Source organism: Rhipicephalus microplus, chromosome 5, assembly GCF_043290135.1.
Source record: "Rhipicephalus microplus isolate Deutch F79 chromosome 5, USDA_Rmic, whole genome shotgun sequence".
Lineage (NCBI taxonomy): Eukaryota > Metazoa > Arthropoda > Arachnida > Ixodida > Ixodidae > Rhipicephalus > Rhipicephalus microplus.
In genome coordinates, this window is record NC_134704.1 from 8,253,388 (window position 1) to 8,276,192 (window position 22,805).

The window sequence follows — 22,805 nt, forward strand, 5'->3', positions numbered from 1 at the left end:
GCAGGTTGATTTGGCCATGACAAATATGCTGATTTTTCGTTATGCTGTGTGATATACAATATTCGAATTCAATTAAAAATTATTCCAACAAAATCACTCAAACCTAAAGGTCACTAGTTTCACAAGCCATATAATTGAATAGGTGCTTTCATGGCTTAGCACTCCTCCACCGCAGTGAAACTACTTTTACGAAGGTTACACGAGGACTAATATTCACCTGTTCATTCATTTTGAGAAATTGTAAATAATCGAAATTCGTAAACAAGTGGATTTTAATACCATGATGTTCGTTTGAATATTTATTTATTTGATACTGTCAACCCAGTGGTTGGGGTGATTACTGAGAGGGTGTCACATGATACATATCATTTGAACAAAAAAGAAGAAAAAAACATTCCATAGCACATGGGAATAACACAAATAACCAGCATCAAAAAATAAGAAACAAACTACAGTCATTATGCAAAGAAAAATCGACTAATAAATGGTAGTGCAGAGAATTTGCATCACTACAGAAAAAGAGTCCAATGCAAGATCAGTTGGTGTTCCATGTTGTAAAAAAAACACTTGGTAAACTATTCCACATTTCTATTGTGTATGAAAAAAATGAGTGTCGGAAAGCATTCGTGCGTGCGAAATAGGTTGAACAGACCTAGTGTTATTAAAACAACCACATCACCTTCTAGGAGGCTGAAAATATAAGTCCTTCTTTATTTAGCTATGCCCATTTATAATCTTAAAAAAAAAAACTTGAAGCGATGTTTGCACCTGCAAAACTTCAAAGACTCAAGCTCGCGGGATTTTAACAAAGCCGTGACAGAATGTGTGTGTCGGTATTCCCGCATATGAAACGGATCGCTAATTTTTTAATTCTTTCAATTTTCAAGACTTTCTAGTAAGGTGACCACACAATACTAGCGTACTCCAAGACAGGTCATACGAATGTTTTAAGCAGTTAGCTCTACATCTGGGGTGGCATGTTCAAGTTTTTTCTTAAGAAAATACAATGTTTTGTTTGCCTTTGAACAGGTGCTATCTATATATGCGTGCCATTGCAATGTGTGCATAATACTAACTCGTAGGTATTTGAAACAAATGGAATTATTTAAAGGGTGATTTTCGATGTGATACGTAAATAACAGTTCCCGCTGATCTGAGAGCATGCAAGTGGTGATGTTGTCCTTGCTATAGCTTATTTCCATGTCCCATTTTTTACACCATTTTTTTTTTTACAAAATTCGACGCATTCAATCATTTGTGCAAGCCTAAACTCTAGGTTTACGGTGGAATGTACCACAGATTTCCTATTACTTGATGTAATCACTTGCCCATAACAAGAGCCTTTACTGGAAATGATAAAACACATGGAAACACTAGGCCTTAATATAGCAATACTCACCTCCCTTCTTCTTCATCAATTATCTTCTGCAGCATTGAATCAGTGACCTTGCGATCCAACTTTGCTAGTGGGAATATCTTCACCTCATCATAGAGTGATCTCGGCTCCTGAAGCAGAAAACCCCTCCCAAGTTCATTGTTGCAGAATTTGGTTGAAAAAAAATTCATGTAGGCACCACTCACATTAATGAGAAATATTATTAATATGTACCCACTTGGAATGCACTAGTGCTCAAAAGCATAGTAGCAATGAATCTCCAACAGGGTCTCCTCACTAAGTACAATCAAACCTGTTTATAATGAATTCGACAATGATGTGAAAAGTGGTGATTACATCAGAAGTTCGTTGTACATGGATTCACCCTTCATAACATGTGCAAATTAACAACGCAGGCATTTTTTGTTTAACACATTAAGCTGGGCTAGTTGGTACCGATTGAATGCTCCTATAATACTAGCCAACTTGCACAAGTTCGCACAAAGGCTGCAAAGAAAAACTCGGGACAACCACTGGACTTCAACTAATTTTTAATCGTGATAAAGGACAGATATGTATACATTATTGAGTACAAACATCACAGCACTGCTACTTGGCAATCGTTATTAACATTCCCGATGTCTAATCCACCTTTTCGGCAGCCTATGTGCTCAATTGAGAAATCTCATTTTATGTGAAGCACCATTTCACCAGACTTGGTACTTGAACATGCACTTGGGCCCAACTCTTGTTTTTCATAAGAGGTGTTATAAGAGGTGTCTTGTTTTTTTATAAGAAGTATGAATACAATAAATCTAATAAGAGGTGTTTTTATAAGAGGTGTCTTGTTTTCTGTAAGAAGTATGAATACAATAAATTTTGCAGCTGTTGTAGAGATCAGTAACATGTGCCCAACTAAGGAAAGCAATCATATAAAAGTAATGAATACAGTAATACCTCGTTAGCTCAATGTCGTAAAAACCAGAAAAAATTTCAAGATACAGATTTTCGAGATGAGCAAAGTTTTACTAATTTCTTAATCACCACAATTTACCAACTGATGCTCCTTGTGCAGGTTTAAAAGATAAAAATTAACATACAAGAGATTTAAACCGGCTGAATTTTTCCAGCTAAATATGCAAGGCCACGGTGTCTGCCTTTTCTATTATTATTGCTGAGGTGACAGGAAGGTTGGCCGCTCTGGCATTTCGCAGCCATACCATGACCACCGCTTCAACGTCCGGAAACATTGACCCTTGAATACACTTCTGCTAGCTGGAGAAGCTCTGCTCAAATCCATCCAGGACCTTCTGCTTGTTTTTGAGCACTGTTGAAAGCATAGACGAAGGGATGCTAAATTTCTGCGCGGTGCTAGATTTCGTTCGGCCTCCTTTCTCCACTTTCTTAATTAGGGGCAACCTTTTTTTCTAGCGTTAGCGACTTGCACTGCTTTGACGCCTATGACTAAGAAGCACAAAAAACAAACGCTCTAACATGGGCACTCACTCACCCATTTGGCAGATGTGTTTCAGAGGCACTTCACCTCTGAAAAAAAACTCTCAAAACAATGAGGTGATTTACCTCAGTCAGATCCTTCTGTCTCCCGATTAGCAGAGGTTTTGCTGTGGGAAACACCGGCGCACACTGCAAGCTTCACCCCTGGTTTCATGTTAGTGAAGACCCTTTCCTACATGCTTCGCCCCTTCCTAAAATCGAGTTGATGGCAATGCTCTACACCATGCATACATGTCGTAGAACAGAAATTTCACCCAGAAGTTAATGCAATTAGGTTATGTTAGATTGAGTTGTATAAGCATAACATGAGCCACAATTGTTCGGACACGTTCCAAAGGCAAGAGCAGCCAGAACTGAGGTGAACCATGCATACCTGCTGTATCTCCACCTCCCCTCCTGTCGCACAGACGCTCTCGGAGTAGTCACCATATAAAAGGAACCTTCGAATTGAGCCAATGATGATTGGGTTTGTTCTCTGTGTCCTGATCTGAAACCCAACAAGACCGGTACATTTAAAAAAGGGGCAGCTGTTGGCATACACATGACAATATTTGAAATAGCCTTAAAAGGCTCGGATTCACAGTGGTTAAAGAATCTAAGATTAAACTTGCTGGGCACATTTGCCCTGCATACTTTCATCATTTCTTTAAGACACAAGGCCTGAAAGTTTGCAAATCTACTATATTTCTTGCCTCAAGCACCCATTCGAATTTTCCACATTTAGTGACTCCACAGTGTCATGACATAATGACTGGTTAATTTGCAGCTCAAATGAATGACGACACAAGAAAGGCACACTAGCACAAGCATACACAGCACTGAACTACCAAAAGTGTTTTATTATCGAATACCACCTTTTGGTTAGAATGACTACATGTAACAGAATAATTATTAATACATGGGAAAAACTGAACCACTATTTACACATTGTAAACATAGTCATATCCAAAAAAGTTGATTTAATGTATTCGAACTTACAGGCCCTTGCCAGTTGCACGTGCAAATGTAAATCATGTTCAACAAGAGTAATGTAGGGGTGCAACCACCGAAATAGAATTAAGAGCAATTTATGTAGTAGCAAAATCTTACTTTTGGAGCACTAAAATTCGAATTTGGAGCAGTTTATGAGAAATAAAACATCTATTTTTTATCATAAAAGGCCAAAATTTGGATCAGTATAAAAAAAGAAGGCTTACATTTAGAAAAAGACAAATACTATACGCAAGCAATTCAACATAACCTCAATCTTGCAGAGTAAACATGAGCACTGCTAGTTCAATAAAACTAGTATTTCGCGCCACCACACTGAGCAGACAATGTTCCCCATTAGTGTTTCCAGCATCTGTCAAATCCTCTGACAGAATCCTTCAATACGAATGTAGATCTGCCAAGCTCGCGACCTTGAAACTGAAGGGATTCGTGAAAGTAGGGGTGGCAAAACAAGAACCTAACGCATGGTCTTTGTTGTTTGTTTGTTTAGGGCAGCACAAGTGTCATACACTGCTCCAAATGATTGCCAGTACCTATGTCAGCCATCATATTAGTCCTCACAGTTATGTGGTAGAAATTGAATGAAATGTTCCGTGTCCCATGAGCAGTGCATACCTGCCAAGTTCAAGGTTTCTGAGCGCGGGAGATTTCCGCAATGGGGAGGGGGGGGTGCGCGCACTGCACAAAAAAAAACAAGGACATACAAACAAACAAAAAAACATCGCGAAAAAAAAAAGGGGGGGGGGGTCTCAATCGCAAGCGCCAACATCAGCATTGCGGTCTTATAGTGGCTAGGAGTGGCCGAACACACGAGGTAGAGTTTTTCACTAAGGTGAGAGTATCAAAGGATCAACACAAGAAGCATAATCTATTTCAGTCCAGACAACTCGCGTGTGTCTTCCTGAGAAACACATGAATGAACGGGACGGCGCAGCTGGCTGCCATAAAAGCACGGGTCAAAGCTTTGCTCACTATTCTTTTGACGGGAAACGCGTCTGGCCCCTTTTTATTGCGATAGCAATTGTATGGACAGTCCAGGCTGCTCTTTTTTTGCCGTCGCCAACACCGCCGTCTTTCGCAGTATATGTGTACGTATCTATATATATAACACTCAAAGAAAAAAAGATGCCGCGATCGGCGTCGAGCTCGTCGCGATGTGCCGACACGTACTTATCTCTCACGTGTACTTTGCCCCATGGATTGATGTCTGTGTGTGCGCGCTTATCCTTTGGTGGAGGAATCAAGTGCCTTTGGCATTCACTGAAACGAAAGCGTTAGTTGCCGGGCCCACAAAGGTCACTTTGGTCTCTGCACGGGCCCCTTTTGCGAAAACAGCGCGCCTTTCATACACAGCGAGACATAACAACTGGGACATTTGTTAGTTTGTACTTATCTGTACCTTTGGTTACGTATCGTGCATCGTTTTTGTTTAAACAGCGCGTTACGTGTCGAGCGGTAAATGATGTTAGTTTGCGGTCGTCCTGCGAGTATCGTTTTTGTGTGTGAGCAGCATGCGGTACGTTTCGATCTGCTTGCTGTTCTCAGCGTTACACTCCAAGTTGTTGCTGTCGCATTTATGCTTCGCCCTTGCGGCGAAACTGTAACTGTTTTTTTTTTTAATTTTTACGTATTTACTGCATCTAACCTACCGTTGCGCGCCCTCGGAGCTCGTAGGTGGCTATCGCATCGCCGCAACCGCGGTTTTGTACGCAGCGATTGCAGAAAACGGTAGTTTATTTTACAATCCCCATGCGCTTGGCTGCGAACGGGCCTTCAAAACTAAGTCATTTTATGCCATCTACGATAACATCTGCCACAGTTTTGTCCACAGAGTTTGCGGAAAGTAACGATGCTTTGACTGGTTCAGTGCACATTTTCGGGGTTCTGTCAGTTACGACGTCGCCATACATGATCGTGTCAAGAACGACCGCGGTTTCGTCTACAGCGGTTGTGGCAACGATAATCACACGCACTGTAGAAGACGGTGCGCGTGCTGGTCACCTACACGCGTACTTCCAAAGCTTTCAGTACGCCGCTCTCTGCCTTCGTACCGCGGTTTGCGTACTAAATTTCTTATCACCCGCCGCGATTAGGAAATGTGTTCAAAGCATTCGAACTGAGGCCTAATGAAGATAGTAAAATTTGACTGCCGAATTTCAAGTGATATCTGCCGCGGTTTCGCATCACTGATACTATACTGTATGTTTACATGAACGCCTCTTATACTCATTTATAATAAAATGGGGTAGATCCAAAAATTTTAGAGCAGATTGAGCTGCTTTTTTGTCAATGCGGCCAGACCACGCAGCGAAATTTCGATTTCCGGGAGATTTTCATGACAACCGTACAACCGGAAAAAACGGTCGAAATCCGGGAGCCTCCCGGCCAATCCAGGAGACTTGGCAGGTATGGCAGTGCTAGCAACACCTTACAAATTATAATATGACCTTCTGCAGGGCAAGGGTGTATTGCGGCAAAGATGGTTTAAGCAGCGTTCTGCACAGGTTAGAACAAGGCAAAATAATTTTCGAACACCGCCCCGCTACACTCCTCCTCTTCTTCCTTTTCTTTACTATGTGGCTTAGTTAGGTTTAGTGCACATCTCAGCTCACTTTCAAGGTGCATTTTACCAGATAAAGTAAAAACAGTGCAGCCCATTGGTCAGGTGACAGCACCACATATGTATCACCAGGACGACGCAAATAATGCAACTTCAAGACCGAAAAATGTGCCATTGCTATGGTGACCAACATGGTCGCCAACAACGCCGGCGTTCACAGCACGTCGGCTCTGTTTGCGCGCGGAACACGAGGTATGCACTCCTTGCTCTTGTTACAATGCCATAGCTGGTTTTTCTGACTAGGAGATTCATATTTTCCGCGAAGCGTTGGTGGCTACAGCGACGCATTATTGTCTTGAAGTTTCGTCGTCCCGTTGATAGGTATCCGCTGCAGTCAGCAGACTGATGGGCGCACGGCTTTGTTACTTCATCTGGTCCATCGCATCTCGCGAGGGCCCTGACCTAACAAAATTAAGGTTACCAAGGTTTAAGATCAGTGGGGTTCAAGCGTTTTTTTTTTTTTTTTTAAAGGTTAGCGTTATTAGGTTACTAAAGTTTAAAGTGAGAGCCTGCACACTTGAATTGCCCCGCCGCGGTGGTGTAGTGGCTGAGGTACTCGGCTGCTGACCCGCAGGTCGCGGGATCGAATCCCGGCTGCGGCGGCTGCATTTCCGATGGAGGCGGAAATGTTGTAGGCCCGTGTGCTCAGATTTGGGTGCACGTTAAAGAACCCCAGGTGGTCGAAATTCCCGGAGCCCTCCACTACGGCGTCTCTCATAATCATATGGTGGTTTTGGGACGATAAACCCCACATATCAATCAATGCACACTTGAATTGACTGACGATGCAAACTGCACGTGGGCAATATGGCCTCTGTTTTTTCCTAAAATTAGCGCAACTGAGAAAATTTTGAGGCTGGTCGGGCATTTTGGCACAGCATGGCATAATTTCAGCAAATTTGATGGTTTTGGCACAGCTAGGTGCAAAAATGGGGAATTGTATCAAATTGACGCAATCGCAGCTGTGGCAACCCTGCTAATGTACAGTTCACTCCTCTTAAACGGAACTCGAAGGGGATCCATAAAACGGTTCCATTCATCAGAAGTTTCATTTAAGCAATGTACACTTATTTAGTGAACCAAGACCTTTATTCTAACTTTACTCATAAGGATGAGTAGGAGAAAAAAAAAAGTGAAGAGTGGTTTTTTTGGCAAACTTGAGTTATTTTTTCACAAGGTATGCACTCATGCCTGACAAACTAGCTAGAAATTCTGGACAAGACTCACGCTCAAAATAGCGCTGCAAAAGTTCAAGAGCCTCTTCAGCTGATCGGTCTGGTGGCACCACTGCACTGGCAGTATTGTCATCACATTCATCGCTGAAGGGTTGATCCTCATCGTGCACTTCGGCAATCATTTTCTCGACAGTCTCTTCACAACAGGTACGAACATTTTCACCAATTGATTTGTAGTCCTGCTGCGTGAAAGGGGCAGAGGGTACGACCTGACTGAATACTCAATGTCGGCATCAGCAGGGCTTTCTTATTTATCAGATACTGCTTTCTTGCGCTTGAACGCCAGCATGGTGAAAGCATCTGCGTATTGTTGTTGCCTTCACTTGCTCCCAGACACAGGTCAAAATGTGGATAGCTGCCAATAAATCTATGCTGTAGCATTTCCCGTTGCCTGCTCTACGCAACATTTGATGCAGCTATTGTCTGCGGTAATGAACATTAATGTTCTGAATAACCCCTTGATCCATTGGCTAGATCACTGCCGTTGAATTGGCTGGCAAGAACTCCAGAGTGATGGCTTGGAGTACTTGAACCTGACTGTGGGCTGTGGGCATCCATGATGAAGACAACCTTCTTGCCTTGCCTCGTAAATCTTGCGTCTTCCTCCCGAAGCCAGTTTTCGAATATGGCCATGGTCATCAACACTTTTACGTTCCCATGGTACGCAACGGGAAGGTGTCAAGCGCCTTTGAAACAACATGAGTGCCATGATTTTCCTGTTACCAACAGCTTCAATTTCTCATCTTCTGCCACGTTTGCACCCACCAGCACAGTGATGCGATCTTTACTGCATTTTCCTCCATTACAGGCTTCGCCTTTTAAGGTTAGAGTCTTTGATGAAAGGGCCTTATAAAAAAGACATATGTCGTTGACGGTCTCGTGGCTCAAAGCTCATTAAAATTTCCTTACACCGCCCCTGTTGCCAGTTGGTGCAAATGTCCCTGTTGACTGCACCACTCTCACCTAAGATTGCTTTGAAGACTAGGCCATGGCGTGTTTTGAAGCGGCTGAGCCATCCGTCGCTTTGGACAAAGTTCTTAGCATCCATTTGCATTGCGATCTCTCGAGCTTTCTGCTCGAGAATTGGTCCACTTATGGGCTAATTGGAACTCCATGCACGCTTGACCCACAGAAAAAGAACTTTTCTAGTTGTTCATAAGGCGTCGTCCGCATCCCTTTAGATGTAAAGGTCCCGTTCTTAACAGTGCCTTCAATCTTTTCTCCGTCTTTCCAGATCCGTGACAGCGTCGATTTCGGGATGTATTTTTTCGACACCTCCATTTTGGGCAGGCCGCTTCGATCGAGCTCCTGAAGAATTTACAGCTTTTTTTCAATTTAGAGTGTATGGTGCGCTTGCTTTCTTTCCATCAGGCTGAAATAACGCCGTGATCTACCGCACTTCGTCGCACAAATAGGCCTAACACACAATTGATTGATTGATTTGTGGGGTTTAACGTCCCCAAACCACCATATGATTATGAGAGACGCCGTAGTGGAGGGCTCCAGAAAGTTCGACCACCTGAGGTTCTTTAACGTACACCCAAATCTGAGCACACGGGCCTAAACATTTATCGGAAATGCAGCCGCCGCAGCCGGGATTCGATCCCGCGACATGCGGGTCAGCAGCCGAGTACCTTAGCCACTAGACCACCGCGGCGAGGCAGTCTTTTAAAACTTCAAGTGCACTATCGCCTATCTCGAAGCACTGTTCTCTTCCAAAGCTGTTGTACATTACCTTCATTTTCGATTCATTTCAAGACCTACCTTCTGCTCTCCTTGTGTAATTCAGTAATCATGAGTATCAATTCGTACCCTGAGTTACTCAGCAATGTAATGTCACAAGCGAAGCACAGGTTACCAAGGTGCTCTCCAATAACTCTTATCCCTAACTCTTCCCAATCTATACATCTGAAAAGCTCTAGTAAGCACATGGTAAATAGCATTGAGGAGATTGCATCCCCTTGTCTTACACCATTCTCGATTGATATTCTGTAGCTTTCTTTATGGAGCACTATGGTGGCAGTTGATCCTCTGTAAATTTCTTCCAGGATGCTTATACATGCTTTGTCGACGCCCTGATTCCGCAGTATCTGCATGACTGCTGATATTTCTGCACCTCGCAAGCCAACAAACTAAAGGATGCACAGATCAGTCGCATGAAAGTGTACTAGACAAACTCTACATATGCTCGACACAAACTTGTGGTCTATCGGCAATATGCGATGGCAATGACACTATGGTATAACTGTCAGTTCAAGCGCACAAATAAACAGAAAAGAAGAAAGGACAATCACTTTTTTTTTTTTTTGTTTATCCGTGTGCTTGAACTGACAAGTTAACCATGCATATCCAACACCAGCCCAACTTTCGATTCTGTTGCAATGACACTGTGTTTGACTCTTCTGACAGGAGGCCATTGGCAATGCAGTTTCGGTTTCGTTCTCACGCACAGGCAGTTTTCGGACTCTGTTTATCGGTAAAAAGATGTGCAATGGATTAGAATTTTTTTTTTTTAATTGACAATAAAGATTCGCTCGCACCTCCTCCAACTGAGAAATGTTGCCCTGCGCTGCCTCTGGCAAGAATAATTTAATCTACCTTTCTTGCAGAGGCACAAGGTCGGGCCGTGGGCTTATTCGGGCGGTCTGTACCTGTTTTTAGGGCAAGGCTGTATGTCACTGCCTACAATTCTAGTTTTTCGATTATACGACACATGGATTATATAAAGGTTCTTGCGTGGCCCCCTTAAAGTCATATAATCGTGGTTCCACTGCAGCATTGTACTATTTGTTTCTCGAGGGGCAGTGACATTAGACATCTCTGTATAAGTGCAAGTAAAGTTTTTAGACATCAGAAGGCGTTATTACACATTGTTTGGATTCATGAGTAATTAAGCAAAAAAAAATTTACTGTCTCACAGCAGTGATACCCCTTCCCAGCACAATTGAGCTTTTCCACATGACACCGTTGCATTGCGGCAAAAGTGACACAATGACAAAGCATCTTGTTTTTTCATACTACCTTGTCTTTGTTTTTTCGTTGTCTTCATCATTACATTAATGTTGGCGCACTCATTTTGGCAAGTTTGGCCACTTTCCAGGCTGGTGATTGGCTTTAGTTCCAACTAATCATGATATAGGAATGCGAATATACAGCCAGAAGTAACAAAAGCAACCGATATTTTCAAGTATGGTCAAAGAAAAAATACGAATTAATCAAATTCATGCGTTGGAGCACTATTAATAGGCAGCTTTAAAATAGATTGGAAACATAACAGCTAAAACTAGACATTGAAAGTAGTTTCAATTAACAAAAATTTTGCATTATCAGAGTTTGATTTATCGAAAGTCTACGGTAGTTGGCACTTGAATTTTTTTGCAGACGGCATTAAGGCAGTGTTTTCAACTATGTAAAAGAAATCAAGTGATCCGAAAATTCAGAGACAACTATCATCTCTATTGGCGAGTTGCTAGCTCAGCTAAAGCCTGTTGTTAAAAGGACAGTATAGATCAAAATGCTTTTTTGCGTATATTAGTAGAGTACAATTTTACAATCCCTAAAACACCACTCTTACTGCAACACGACACTTGGTGAGCGAGAAAACGAGCGATGAGAAACTGCAGTGGAGACGCCACCTTGAGATTCCCGCACCAAACACTATGATGCATTAGATTTTGAAGCCATCTACTGGGTCCTACGTAGCTTCTAATCAATAAAATTCAAGTACGTCATAATCTGTGGGTGCCATAAAATTAGCATATGAAGTGTCAAAAAATTTCATCGAGGCAATACCACAAAAATACGAAAAATATATTGTAGAATTTGTCAAGTCATGCACAGAGATTACAGTGCAAATTTTAAATCTCAAACCTCAACCCTGATTTTCTCTGCTTATAATGAACTTATGAGTTCTCAGAGTACAGTTATCAATCTGAAACACCTTATTGTTTTATTGTTTTTTTTTTAGTGTCCTTCTAACAAAAACCACATTTACACAGAGACTCCATGAGATGCGAGTGAAGGTGCCCTTGAAGGCTAGCTCACCAGCTGTCCTTTCTTAAAGTGCTTGCCATCCCACTCAATGGCATTGAAGACGGCCCAGGGGTACTGCTTGTACTTTTGAGTGTCCCTTCGGCTGATTGTCTCTTGGTAAGACTCAAACATGATCTGCTTGTCACTGTGCTCGTGACACGACTGCAGCCACTCGAAAAAGTGTTTCTCGATGCTGGCACGCACCGCCTACGTCACAAAATACCAATGTGTTGGTGAGTAACGATACGGAAAAGCACAAAAATTTCTGGCCTACAATTAAGCATAGCAGGGGAGAAGGGGTAAGACGAGAATTGAGAAAAAGGCAATCAGTATTCCAGTACACTCAACCCTCATTATGACAAAGTTGCACGAAAATCAGTTCGTTATATCTCTGAAAATTCGTAACAACGGTTTATTCCCAGAACTACATCCATTGCAAGACCATTGTTAATTTACTTCCTTATAACCAATAGTTAGTTATATCCAGGTTTGTTATATTGAGGTATGAGTGTATATTAATTAGGCATCCTGTTTTCTGACAGGAGGTTCCCGTTCAGCCATGTGCTATGGGACTGCCTCCTGTATATTACAGCCCAATGAGAAAGCTCAGCACAATTGAGACAATGGACGAGGAACACGCCACATACGAGCACTAAGAACTAGATTTATTTGGACCAAAATGGCCTAATATATGTGTGGATAAACTTGACAAATGACACATCAGTATTCAAACCGAAATGGTTGTTTTTGGTACCAATATACAACAATTTTTTTCTTTTTGATTTGACCAACATATAACAAAAAAAAACAGAAATGGATGCTTATCAACACCTGGCTGTTGCCAATATCACAATGCACTGATTTGTAAATTTATTGAGCATGCAGGCCCAAAAAAGAAAGAGACAGAAAAGAAGAAAAAACAAAAACATGCATCGCTAAAACACTAATGAAGCTAAATATAACCATCACGATACCCGATCTCGGCATCACTCAGTAAAACGACTGCAGCGTCATAAAAATGACCCTGGCGTAAAAACTGCTCGGTAAAGCAATCGTGGCGTCGCAGTTGTGCTGAAGAAAAACATTGAGTAAACAGTGATACCTCACAGTACCAACGTTTAAATGGAATGGATTTGCTTTAGCCCGTGCAAATAGTGTGTTTTCTTCGGTGCAATTTACAAACTTCCGGACGTAAATCTTTCAATTATAGAAAAATGCATGATTTCATGTATGAGCACTGTAAAAGCAATGCAAATATCATCTTGTGCGGTAATCTCAACCTTCCCAAAATTAACTGGGACCAACTGAGTGTTTTGTCATCATGTCAAAATTCTGAGTTGATGCTTGATATTACTTTTTCGTTTTGGCTGGAGCAGCTTCTGGATCGGCATACTTGAGTATCAGCTATTTCTAAGACAGTTCTTGATCTTTTTCGTTTCGAAAAATATCAGTGCTTTAGGCTATGAAATGTCGTATTTGCCTGGATTATCAGATCACAACATTGTCCTTTTTAGTGGTTGCAAGAAGTATCGAGAATAAAGGGCAAACACATCACTAAAAAATTCCCTGATTTTAACTGTGCTAAAAATGAGAGTTTACTAGACCTGTGATGTTTTTCAGCATATGTATGCTACTAGACAATCGACTGTCGAAAACTTGTGGAATCACTTCAAGTCGGTTGTGAATACAGTGAAACTTCGTTAAACCGTACCCACGTAAACAGTAGTTTCGTTTTAAAAGTGGTGAAGTCAAATCCCCGACTCGGCAGCCATTGAACATAATGCATTTTGTATCCGCATAAGCCGTACCAGCTTATCGCGTATGTATCGGTTAATAAGTTGTTTTTCCCATTTTCGTTCTACATTCGCCGCGGCATGTCGTCCCCTACTGGGCGTCCCGACAGAACAGCAAGCCCCAGAGATCGAAATACGCCTCGCTTGTTTGTGTTGATGATGATGGCGGCTGTGTTGGTGAGCGCCATCTCTTGGATTTTTCTGCAACAAGAAGCACTCGGCCGGCTAGGCTTCTGGTGTTGTCCACGCGATGGCGCTTTGCACAAACACACAAACACGGTGTGCGCTTGCTTTGCTTTCTTTGTTCCTTTGGTGCTGTGCATAGGTCTTGTCTAGTTGATCCGTGCCGTACTGCTCTCGCGTCGTTTTTCACGTGTAGTGTATGTGTGCTTGTGCTGCTTGGTACTTGCGTCATGCCGAAGCTGGGACAAAAGCATCGAGTACTGAAAATAAAGGAGAAATTGGACATAATTCGTGCTATTGAAAGTGGCACGAAAAAATCAGCGCTGGCACGCAAAAAGGACCTGCCGTTAACCACGGTGTGTGGAATTAGGAATTCCAGAGAGAAGTTGCCCGGCAGTGCTGCTGCAACTGCGGAAAGGTGCCGGCTACGCGGTTCGGCGTTTTCAGATGTAGAGGAGGCGCTGGTGAAGTGGCTAAAAGCTGCACGGTCAAAAAATCTGCCTATCATCGGACCCTTGCTCGTGGAAAAGGCCCTGGTTTTTGCCTCGCAGCTCAACCATGACAACTTCGTGTGCAGCAATGGCTGGCTGGTCAGATTTAAAGCAAGGCACGGCATTACCCTGAGGACAGTTTCGGGAGAAGGCGCTGCCGCTGACTTGGATGGTGCGGAGCAGTGGCAAAATGGTCAGCTGAAGAACATCTTGGAAGACTACGCACCTGATGACATCTTTAATATGGATGAATCGGCGCTATTATTTAAGCTGCTACCAGACTAAACGGTCGCGTTCAAAGGCGAGACGTGCACCGGCGGCAAGCATGCAAAAGACAGAATATCAGTGGTGTTTTGCGTAAACATGACTGGAACCGACAAAACTCCGCTCCTCGTGATTGGAAAGTCGGCGAAGCCTAGAAGTTTCAAAGGCGCCTGGTTGCCATCAAGGGTCATCTATCGCAGCAACACCAAAGCATGGATGACGGCAAAACTCTTTGAGGAGTACGTGCGTCTCATCGATCGTCGTTTTGCAGCTAAGAACAGAAAAGTTGTTATTATTTTAGACAACGCTTCGGCGCACGTTGCCCTGGACAACCTGACGACTGTGAAATTGGCGTTTCTGCCACCAAACACAACAGGGATTGCCCAGCCCTTGGACCAAGGCATCATTCAAGCTGTAAAACAGCTCTACAAGAAGAATCTGCTGCCCAGATTTCTTCTCGCCATTGAATGTGGCAAATTATTCTCCATCGACCTGATTGGCGCGATTCACCTGCTCGAATACTCGTGGCGGCAGGTTGAAGCAACGACAGTTCAAAATTGTTTCAAGCGTGCTGGCTTCAGTGTGTGTGCGGGCGACGCAGATGACGCCAGTGACACCATCGATCAGACTTCGGACATCGTAGACGAAGCTTGCAAAACTCTGCTAGCTGAAGTGCTGGAGCGGCAGGGCGTTACAGAAGGCATTTCCTTCCCCGACTTCAGAGACGCAGACATCATCTCCGGACATGTCCGACGAAGCCATTGTTGCCTCAGTTGTCGAAGTGTCGCCAAATGATAGTGATGAGGACGACATGGAAAGCGACAACACGGATGATCCAGGTCCGACAGTGGCCGAAGCTGCGCATTGCATCAGCATCATGCGGGAATTTGCCGAAAAAGAGGGGGCTGGCGGAAAAGCTGGCTCACAGCATAAGTGAGTTTGAGGCCGCTGTTGTTGCTGCTAGGCCCCCGCGTCGTCAAATGAAGATTACAGACTTTGTCATGCGAAGTTAATAAATTACTGCATTTTTTGTTCTTTCATCGCACTCCCTAAAGGTTTCTTTTTTTGACAGGTAAGTGAGCGACCTGACGCTATTTCGGTAAAGCAGTACTACCGTTTAATACGTACTTTTTCCGAGCTCCGGCCAACTACGGTTTAACGAGGTTTCACTGTATATAATTAGCAATTATATCCCCACTAAACAAAAAAGCGTAATTGCTGGAATCCCTGGGTCCCCTGAGAAATATTACAGTTAAAACGTTGTGTCAAGTGACTACATTGCTTGAATATGAACAGAGGGGACGGTTCCTTAGAGCTGCTGGGAGATGAATTGCACACAAAAATAAAGCTATCCAAGTTCCACTTCTTTAATGTCAAAATGCATCATTTTCTAGCAAGTGACCCAAGAAAGTTCTGGTTGCACCTAAGGAGAAAAAATGATGCTGTTAGCAAAATGAAACTTGATGACGCTATCACTGATGACATCAACTGTATAGCCAGTGCATTTAATGACTATTTTCGTCTTTGTTTTCTCCCGTCCCCGGTCGGCCTTCGTCATGTCCGAAAACTAGTTACAGTGGACTCTCATTAAACGGAACCTGAAGAGACCGGGAAAATTTGTTCCGTTCAACGAGAGTTCCATTTACTGGGAGGTGAACTAGGGTGCAGTATGCAGAGATAAAACCAATCAGTTCCGTTAATCAGATTTTCGTTTACCGAGAGTCCACTGTGTGCTATCCCTGATATAGAAAAGCAACGAAAGTGGCATTTATCTTTTCAGCGCTACTTGAATTAGGCACAAAAAAAAATCTATTGATACGGATCGCATATCAAACATGTTACTGCGCAGATACACTGAATGGTGCAAAAAGTATGTGAATATAATTTTTTAAAACGGTATACTGACAGCAGAAATTCCTTTAGAATGGAGAACAGGAAAGATGGTGCCTATTTTCAAAAATGGTGACAAACTTAAGGTAATCAACTACAGACCAGTCACGGTATTATGCACTTGTAGCAAGGTTTTAGAACATATCATATTTAAGCATCACTGTTCTTTCTTAGAAATAATTTTCAAGTAATCCGTATGCTTTTCGGAGTGGCTTGGCTCATTCAAACTGTAAATGAACTGATCGCAATTCTCGACAAGGGCGGGCACATCGACATGGTTTTCCTTTATTTCGAAAAAGCCTTTGAGCGTGTGTCATACAGACAATGTTCCGATGCCTTTTTGACAACGCTCAGATAGTAAAGTGGCTCAACATGTATCTCACACGGCGTAGGCAGTTTGTTCACATAGGCTCGGTGCTCGGCCCGTTACTCTTTTTAATTTATATTAATGAATTACATATTAACTCACCATTGTGTTGCCAATTATTTGCAGACGACTGCGTTGCATACATGCATATTCAATCAAAGACAGATCAACAGATACTAGAAAGCTTCTTGGCAGCTGTTTACGGCTGGCGCTCAACATACAGATGTGCCTAACCTTTCCAAGTGTGTTCAGATGAGAGTTGCACGCAAGAAGGAGCCACTAGTCCACGCCTATAGCATCAATAATGTTCCACTGGTTTCGGCAGACCAATTTAAGTACTTGTGATTATACATCAATTCTATGCTAAGCCAGAGTAGTCATGTGCAATACATATTTTTCAAGGCTTTAAAAAAACTTTACAAGCTAAGAATTCGCATGACACATTGCACTCCTAAAACTAAGCTTGTGGCCTACACATTAGTTAGACCGTTATTAGAATACGCGGACGTAGTTGGAGTCCTGCCCACCAAATGCAATACCGACTGCATTGAAAACGTTAAAAAAAAAAGTGCTGAGATTCATCTTCAACGCTTACGACAGGCAGGTGTCCATTACTAACCTTCGACATTTAAGCGATTTTCCAACTCTAGAATCACGCAGGAAACAGCACTGACTGCAAATACTTTACAATATTGTAAGCTGTATTGTTACACATGGACTTTACTGGTTACATGCAGTATCACAGCACAAGGAGAACAAGATCAAAGCACAGTAAGACCATTGTAGGGCCATGAAATAAAACGAACCCATATCAGTTTTCGTTTTTTCCTCGAACGATAGCAGGTTGGAACGAGCTTCGATATGACACAGTGAGCGTATCGTCACCTCATGGCTTAACAAATGCAGCGCAACATTATCTGTGATGATTCACACAACTCTTTTCATTCTTTTTTTACTGACAAGGTATGCGGAATTTCTTTCGCGGTATGCATCCATGCGTGGAATCTATCCTTGAGTTCACTATCTTTGATTTTGTTTCGTTTATCGTAACACTCAAGTTCTGCATTAATATTATGTATGCATTTTTCGGGTGTTCTATTACTAGCTCCTGAATGTGTTATCACTCCCCTGTCCTACCTCAGCGTATTATTGCAAATGCTGTTGGACTTGTCTCTCATGCTCGCGTCTTCAGTTCCCAGTCGGCCGCAAGTGTTCTTATTGTTGATTATATGTGCTTTTGTTGATTCATTATTATTTCATTATTTCCTCATTCATTATTTCCGATAAACCATGCTCTGATAATCTTAGCATTTCTGAAGCATTTAATGACTATTTTAAATCAGTGTTCACACGTGATGATCAGCGCATTCCCACATTTCTCACTACGTCATCACCACCTTTCCCAAGCATGCTGATCACTACTGCAGTCGTTCATAACCTTGTACTTAAAAATCGATACAACAAAATGTGCAGGGCCGGATGGTATACCTAATACGTTTTTGAAACAAAATTCTGAATGAACTTCTCGGTATTTACCAGTCATATTTTTTCAAAATGACTGGTAAATACCAAGAGGTCCATTCAACACCCATGTTATCAACGCCCATGCCATTCTTTTAATCTCACCTGCTCACCTGACTTTCTGCCTCCCGCTCACACGATTGCCTTCTTTTGGAATCCCGTCTGTTACTCTTAATGACCAGCTGATACCTAGCTTTTTTTGCTGCATGCCCTGCCTATTTCTTCTCGATTTTGAATATGATCTTCTTAACACTCATTATACTGTATAGTGAAATCACAGTAGGTCTTTATTATGGTCGTACCCAGGGTAATTCAACAGTTGGTTAAATTAGACATCTAGCGTGGTCCCATAAGATCCAAATTTGTATATCCTCTCACATATAACTCGTATCAAAATAAAAAAGTGCTTAAAAAGTGAGGGTGCAAATTATATGCTTTCTTTGATTCTTTCTTTTATAAAGTTCAATTTAAAAGTGCAGGCTGCAGAGGCAGGTTATACGTGAATAAAGAAAAGGTACAGTTTGCTGTAGTGGTTGAAATTACACCTTTTAACTGAATACTTGCACTTCCAGCACACGTACTATCCACACAACCCAAGAACACCCGTGGGTTTTTGCAAAAACATGACAAAAGTGGCATTCACCAACAGGTCCCGCCCTCTAGCGTTCTTAATTACTGAATTAAAAAAAAAAGCTCTATACTTGCCTGGCCATTGACAACGCGGGCAAATATGGTGTTCTTTTCCCGCAGCTTGTTTTCCAGATCCATGAAAGTGAGCTTGTTGGTGCTTACTTGGAATGCATCATCTGTCCAGAGGACACCCGAAATCCTGATAGAGTGAAAAATGTAAACGGACCAATGCATTTACTTTTCATGTAAAATTTTTATGCGAACATTACAAATCAAAATATTTCTGACACAGCTAGCAGGACACCTGGTAATAGAAGTTGCACCCGTGTGCATAAAACCAACATTAAATGCAAATTTCGCTGGCAGAAATGTAATAAAAAGGTGAAATTGGCAACATTCAATCCTCTATTGTGCAGCTAATTTCATTGTCAGGACAGATCAAGCTATGTGAAAAGCCAACATGGTTGCCCTGCACAGCCAATTTTATCCACTCAGGTCATTTCAAAGTACCTGTTTATGACATATCACAGGGAAACAGTCCTATAGTGATAAAACAGCGTCGTTCCCAATTCATTGAACTCTATGGGAGCTAGGCCAAAACTGGCCAACCATAATGCAGTGGTTAGACACATAATAGCACAGTTCTACTACCGGTCTCCCTATCTTATCTGAATTTGAAAATTTGAAGTCGAGGGTACATTTACAACCAAACATTGAATGCATACTGCTAACAACAGCAGGACGAACAAGATATCAAACGCACAACAGCATGCTTCTGCTTTTGAGCTTCACCGATAGCATATTCCGGACTTTTGTTGAAAACACGTTTTTTTTTTTTTTCTCCCTCTTCCAAATTTCACTGTTAGCCCTACCAACATAACATGTGGTCAGGGGTGCAACAGCCGAAATAAAATTTGGAGCGATTTTCGAGGCAGCGGAATCTTACTGTTGGAGCACTAGTACGTAAACTTGAAGCAGGTTACAAGAAATAAAACATCTATTTTTTATCACAAAAGAACACACTTGGAGCAAAGAAAGACTACATTTAGAAAAACAACACATTGCAAGCCATTCACCATCACCTAAATCATGAGGAGTAAACATGGGCACTGCTGTTTCAATAAACCAGAATTTGAACTAGTATTTAAAATAAACTAGCAAATAATAATAAAGTCCGCAGATTGTGCTTTGTTCTTTGTCATTCGCTGTGGAATAGCAACACCGCCAAACCGCATCTATTAGTTTCCGCCACCAGACACGAGATGGACAACAGCAGCGGCAAACTTAAGCGCAAAAATATAACAATCGAGCAGAAGTCAGATCGATGGTGAAAGCCGTTGAGTCCGGCCTCGAGAAAAAAAAAAGTTGTCGAAGATTTCGTCGATGTCGCCAGTGATCGAGGATGCCGCGAGCAACCAGGCCCAGACGTTTTGGGATGCTCTCATCGATGCCGGCGTTGTGCCTAACTGCGACACTTGCTGCACATATGTCGGTGCTGATGCTGACGTGGTCACAACGAAAGAGTTGTCAGATGCGGAAATAGTGTGCGCGGTGACGGGGGTGCATGATGACAGTGATGAATGTGTCGGCACCACAGAGCCTAACGTTGGCGAGCTCAACGTACCAACGCCGGCGCAAGCACTGGATGCGACAGACCTGCTGCGCCACTTCTTTGGAGCTTATGACGACAACGAGGACGGATTCGAAATAACTGCTGAAGCTGAAAAAGAAATCATCCACGTGAAGAAGAGTAGGTAAAAGTCTATTAAGGACTATTTTTCTTCGAAGTGGTCCGCTATATGGTGTGCTGAAGTTGGTGGAAATAAAGTGCACTGTTCTTTATTATTTTGCTAGCTTTTTGTCTTCCGATGGCCATTTTTCTCTGCGCAGTGAGCTGCTGTGATATTCGATAGTGAGTACATTCTCTCTTGCTAGTTAATTGTTGGTAGAAATGGTTGTTGGCTATAATAAATTAATGGTTATAACAAAGTAATTATAACTCCCCTTTCAACTTCGTTATAACGAGGTTCGATTGTAAGTACACTAGAGGGAACTCTGGCACTAGTGTCTACGGGAGCTGCCACGCACGGTACTTAAGCGAACATGGGAATGATGGATAGAACATGGATTTGTCTAATTTTCGTATTTTCAGCTCCGGTTGGCTTCGCGTGGCTAGGAGCTGTTTTGTTACGAAACAAAAATCAGCAAATGTTCAGCAATTAGACCTCACTTAACTTTTCCGGCTTACCAGTTCAAATCAGGCCACGAAGTTCAAATGGTTCATTCTTTCTTTCATAACAAAACAGAAACACAGCAATAAACAAAGCCACAAGTGGGATTCAAAGCCTGCCAGTACAAAGTTTAGGCAAATCTGCTACTACCCATTATTCCCATGGCCACTGAATGATCGCAGCACCAGAGTCTCCTTTGAGAAGTGAACTTGCTATTGCGTTTGCCACAAAGTATTTTCGGCAACTGTATTATAAACAGTCTTTCATCTTAAGGACTGCATCATAAGTATGCGTATAAGTAAAAGCTCGTTAATTTGAACTCAATTAACTCGAACTAGCACGTAATTCAAACTGACGCCCTGGTTCAGGCACAGCACTATATATTTCTACAGAAGGGGAACTCCCAATAATTCAAAACCGTCGGTATCTACAACGGTTAATCCAAACTGAGAGCCGCCTTGCTTTCGGGCGGCCCTCCTTGCAGAAATTGGCCCAGAATGGTCGCCCAAATTATTCATCACTTTCATTTGGTTAAACAAAAGTAGTGATCGCTTTCCACGTATGCTTTTATAGTTGTTAGTGCAATCTGTCGGCTGCTACTGCTGTATGGGCGACACTTCCCAGTCAGGCAGTGTTTGAATTTGGCCGGGTCCCCATGAACAATTTCATTACTGTTCCAAATTAGCTAAAAAATAAAGGCTTTAAATTCTGATTGTAGTAACTCTGTCATGTATATATTTGTGTTTCAGAGCGCAAACAGCTTCCTCTATATGGCCATTAATGCTCACCGTTCATGTGAATAAAAGTTGTTTCTGGAATATCACTGACCAATACATTTCATTTACTGTTAGAGCATGAACCTAATTTACGAAATTACCTGCCATAAATGTGTATTATTACATAATTTGTGGGAACAAGTCCAGAGGTGGCTTCTCTGGGCTCTTGCCAGACACTGTGGCGCGATGTCTGTTCATTCTAGCCTGCCTGCTGATTGGAAATTAGTTGAGTTGGAATTATAGAGCTTTTACTGTACATGGAGTTCAATTGGAAGGTACATGAGGATCGAAAGAACCGCGTTATAACCGCTCCTGTACTATAAGTGGTTACAATATAAGTGGTTTCCACTGCATGGTATTAAAATAATAGCATATTTGTAAAAAGAAGCACTCAAACATACATGGACCCAGCAAGTTTCACCAAAATCAATTGAGAATTTTAAAAAGTGCTTTCAAGAGTGTCTCCCTGTCCAAAACAAAGCACTCTAGTGCCACAATAAATTAGTAAAACAAATGACCAACGAGAACTCGTCACCTGTTGAAGCATTCAATGGGAATGTTTCTTGTCTTCTTGGGAGGGCTGCACCAGTCGAACTCCTCAATTGTGGTGTATGGGATGAGTCTGCCATTCCAGAAGCACTCAAAGATAGGTCGCTGACCTCGGGCTGGCTTGACACCGTTGGCCATAAGCTCATCTTCATCGTCACCATCTTTGTTGAATGAGGTGTACAAATAGAGGGAAAAAAGCGTGGCTTAATATTATAGTACTCGTCCACATAAAAATGCTGGCAGAGGAAGCAGCTAAACCGCAGCCCAGGTATCACACCATAAGATGCTTGTTACACTAATTATTTAATTACAATATAATCTAATTCATATTTTTAGAGGAAAG

At 42.2% G+C, this 22,805-nt stretch overlaps 1 protein-coding gene across 1 annotated transcript in view; it reads right to left on the bottom strand.

Moving 5' to 3' along the window:
• LOC119175053 (structural maintenance of chromosomes flexible hinge domain-containing protein 1) overlaps window positions 1–22,805 on the bottom strand; it is a 274,681-nt gene that overhangs the window by 171,259 nt on the left and 80,617 nt on the right. Inside the window, exons 12-16 of the mRNA XM_037426232.2 lie at window positions 22,449–22,623; window positions 18,982–19,105; window positions 11,780–11,974; window positions 3,264–3,377; window positions 1,400–1,506 (exon numbers count right to left, since the gene is read on the bottom strand). Of these exons, the coding sequence (XP_037282129.2) occupies window positions 1,400–1,506; window positions 3,264–3,377; window positions 11,780–11,974; window positions 18,982–19,105; window positions 22,449–22,623 (715 nt within the window). The remainder of the gene's footprint in view (window positions 1–1,399; window positions 1,507–3,263; window positions 3,378–11,779; window positions 11,975–18,981; window positions 19,106–22,448; window positions 22,624–22,805) is intronic.